At 35.0% G+C, this 3,112-nt stretch overlaps 1 protein-coding gene across 1 annotated transcript in view; it reads right to left on the bottom strand.

Moving 5' to 3' along the window:
- LOC105822941 overlaps positions 1-2,145 on the bottom strand; it is a 150,754-nt gene extending 148,609 nt beyond the window's left edge. The window contains exon 1 of the mRNA XM_012660014.1: positions 1,968-2,145. Coding sequence (XP_012515468.1) covers positions 1,968-2,027 — 60 coding nt within the window. The 5' untranslated portion in view covers positions 2,028-2,145. The remainder of the gene's footprint in view (positions 1-1,967) is intronic.
- Between the last annotated feature and the right edge of the window lie 967 nt (positions 2,146-3,112).

The raw sequence follows: 3,112 nt of genomic DNA on the forward strand, positions 1-3,112 counted from the left end.
AAAAAAAAAAAAAAAAATGATAGAGACTGTCTATTATGTGTCAAGATAGTATGTGTTACTGTGAATACAAAAATAAAGAGTACGTACTCTCAAATAGGTCACATAAATCACACTGTCCGTAACAGACACATAAACAGCAGATAACAATGTAGAGAACTGGGTACAGTAATAACCAGAAGAATGGTGAGATCAGCTCTGTTTGATGCACCAGGAAGGATAGTCTAAGTGCATATACTTTAGGAAGATCTTTAGAGTTTATCAGCAGATAAAGGAGAAAGAGTATTCCAGGCTGAGAAAACAGCATAAAAACATAACAGAAAACAATGAAAGTTTGGGGTTTGCTAAAGCACAGTGAGTATGTGAGGGAGAATCGTGTGATGAAGCTAGGCAAAGGGCAAGAGCCACAACAGGGAGGTCATGTGTACTATGTTAGAGAGTTCATACTTTATTATACAATACACAATATAGGACCATCAAAATATTATAAGAAATGGAATAAGGTAATCAGAGTGGAATTTTTATAATATGTCATATGGCAGACAGATCGGATGGGAGTAGGTCTGTAGGTAAGGAAATCAATTAGGAGACTACTGTAATTCTCAATGTAAGGGTAGATGAATGGAAGCTGGAGTAAGAAACTCAGAAGAAGAACAGTTTGAGAAATGTTATGAAGGTGGTAACCAGTTGAATGTGAGAGTGAAGAAGTTGAAAAAATCTACGAGAACTCCAGGTTTATGACTAGGATAATGGGTGGTGGAATATTTCATAACTTAGGTAGGACAAGAAAAGAAGGGCTTTGTGGGGTAAGAAAATGAGTTCATTTAAGGCTACATGGAGTTTGATTTAACTATGGACCTTTCATGTGGGCAATTTATTACCTGAGTCTCAACCAGGAGAGATAGGTCTGGAATATGGCTTTAGATTAGATTACAGAGTAATCAGTCACGGCTAAAGTAGTTTGAGTAGGTGATGTGATATGTACCATTAAGCATGGTCACTGGAGTTAGACAAACATGGGTTTGAATTCTAGCTCTGTCACTTACAAGCTGTTTGACTTTGAGCAAATGTCTTAATTTGCTTCAGTTTCTTCATCTATAAAATAGATATAGCAGCTACTTCACAGAATTACTGAAGGATTAAGTATATGGAATGTCTACTTTTTGCCAGAGTTTTACATGCATTATCATGTTTAATCATAAGAAGTACATATGCATATTATACACATATTAATATATACATGTATAAATTTATACCCAGAAATAGCAGATGGATTACCTCTAATGATATCATCACTTTCTCAGAGAAATGTGTTCGGGATGCCCACTGCAAGTCTATTCTAGAGGCCTCTTCCCAGAAGAGCAAGAAATTGGAGTAGGCACTCCTGATCTATTCTTTTCTTCATAGTTGGTTTCCCAAATTACTTATTAGTAGCAACTTTAGCCCTCAAGGTGAGGACATGTGGGGTTCTCTCAAAGGTTTGCCAAGATCCATCCCCTCAGGTTCTTTGCAGTTGCCCATACAAAATTGGTCTACATGATTTATTTTAAAAATCAGAATTGCTGTTTATAAAAGTTGGCCAGGTAGATATTTATGTGTGTAGTTCTCTTTAAATTGAACATTTATGCTCTGTAAGAGTACCCAGGAGTGTGAGAAGTGTAGGAAAGTTGCTGTAAACAGAGAATAAACAGCAAAGAAGAAACTAACTTTAGTACAAAGACAGTCTGGCTTAAGAGTAAGTGGTTCCACAACTGTTAGGGATAAGTGAAACTTTTTGTTCAAAGGCTCCAACTTGGCACAATCTGTAATTGTCATCAGAGCAGATTATTCATAACATTTTCTTCATCAAAAGTACATAGAACTTTACTTAGAAAGATCATAGACATATTGACCAGGTGACTATTCAAAATTCTACTTAATTGAATCTACATAATAAATTTTAAATATCTTATATAGAATTCATACCTTACCTTGGTCATTATTCTTTGTAATCTTTTGCGTTCAAGAAATCCCCTGACATGCGCCTGCATGTAAGTAATCAATTTAATTATTTTTCTGGTAATTATGAATTTGTTTCTTTCTTGGAACACTTGGAAGATTTCTATGTGTGGTCCAATTCTTTTAACTTTACTGTCAAGTTTATCACCTTTATTTATAACAGATTTGACCCTAAAAATAAAATATAAAAATGTCTTATTTTAGATGATTAGAAAAACACTTCTACAAACAGTATGAAATTCTTTCAATGATAAATACATTGAAATAGGAAATATATTGTAACTTGTACATAGAATTCAATATATAGTATCATCTGAATATATCAATAAGCTTCTCTAAAGAAGGTTGAATATGCCAGAATCCATATTGCATGTATAAAATTAACCTTCTGTAGAGAGGAAATCCAAAAGAAAGTGAATTTGTCAAAGTTTATCTACAACTATTCAAAAGAGAATGTTTTCATATCATAGGGCAGGTGAGTTTGAGTAATCTTCCTATCCCAGCAGCTATTTTAAACTAAAAACTACTTCAATATTATTTAATTATCTGGCACTGGTATTCTCCTTACCAAACATCATCAAAAGTAATTTTGACCCAAATGCTCTCAGTTGAGAAGCACTATAGTGTTGTGGTAGGGTTGTGGAATGTAGAATCAGCAGAAGAGAAGGATCATACTAGAAACCATGATCAGACTGTAGTGTTGACATGGATGACCCTTCCAGTGATGAAGAACACGTGAGAAAATTTTCTACCATGAGAAAATTCTCCACCACGAACAGACTATCTGTAATCTTGGTAACCCTGTGTCTGCTTTTTCCCTTTATATATTTGTTGTATCTGTTATGTGGTGGTCAGATTTTTCAAATCTTCCAATGTCCCAAGTTTAGTTCCCTTGCAATTCTTAGCATATAAAAATGCCTCCTCCTCTTAATGTTTTTGTGTCTGCCTCTCTTTCACAGCTGGAGTTCCACTCAGATGCCCAAGTCAATTCACCCACCAACGGCTGAGTCTTGCCCCAAAAGTGTACGGTGCATATATGTCTGAATCCCAGGCCCAATTTTCTTGATTCTCAAAGTGAATCTCTGACTCATGCTGACCTTCTTTTTGCATTTTTTTT

Source organism: Propithecus coquereli, unplaced genomic scaffold (assembly GCF_000956105.1).
Source record: "Propithecus coquereli isolate 6110/MARCELLA unplaced genomic scaffold, Pcoq_1.0 Scaffold65, whole genome shotgun sequence".
NCBI classification, from domain to species: domain Eukaryota; kingdom Metazoa; phylum Chordata; class Mammalia; order Primates; family Indriidae; genus Propithecus; species Propithecus coquereli.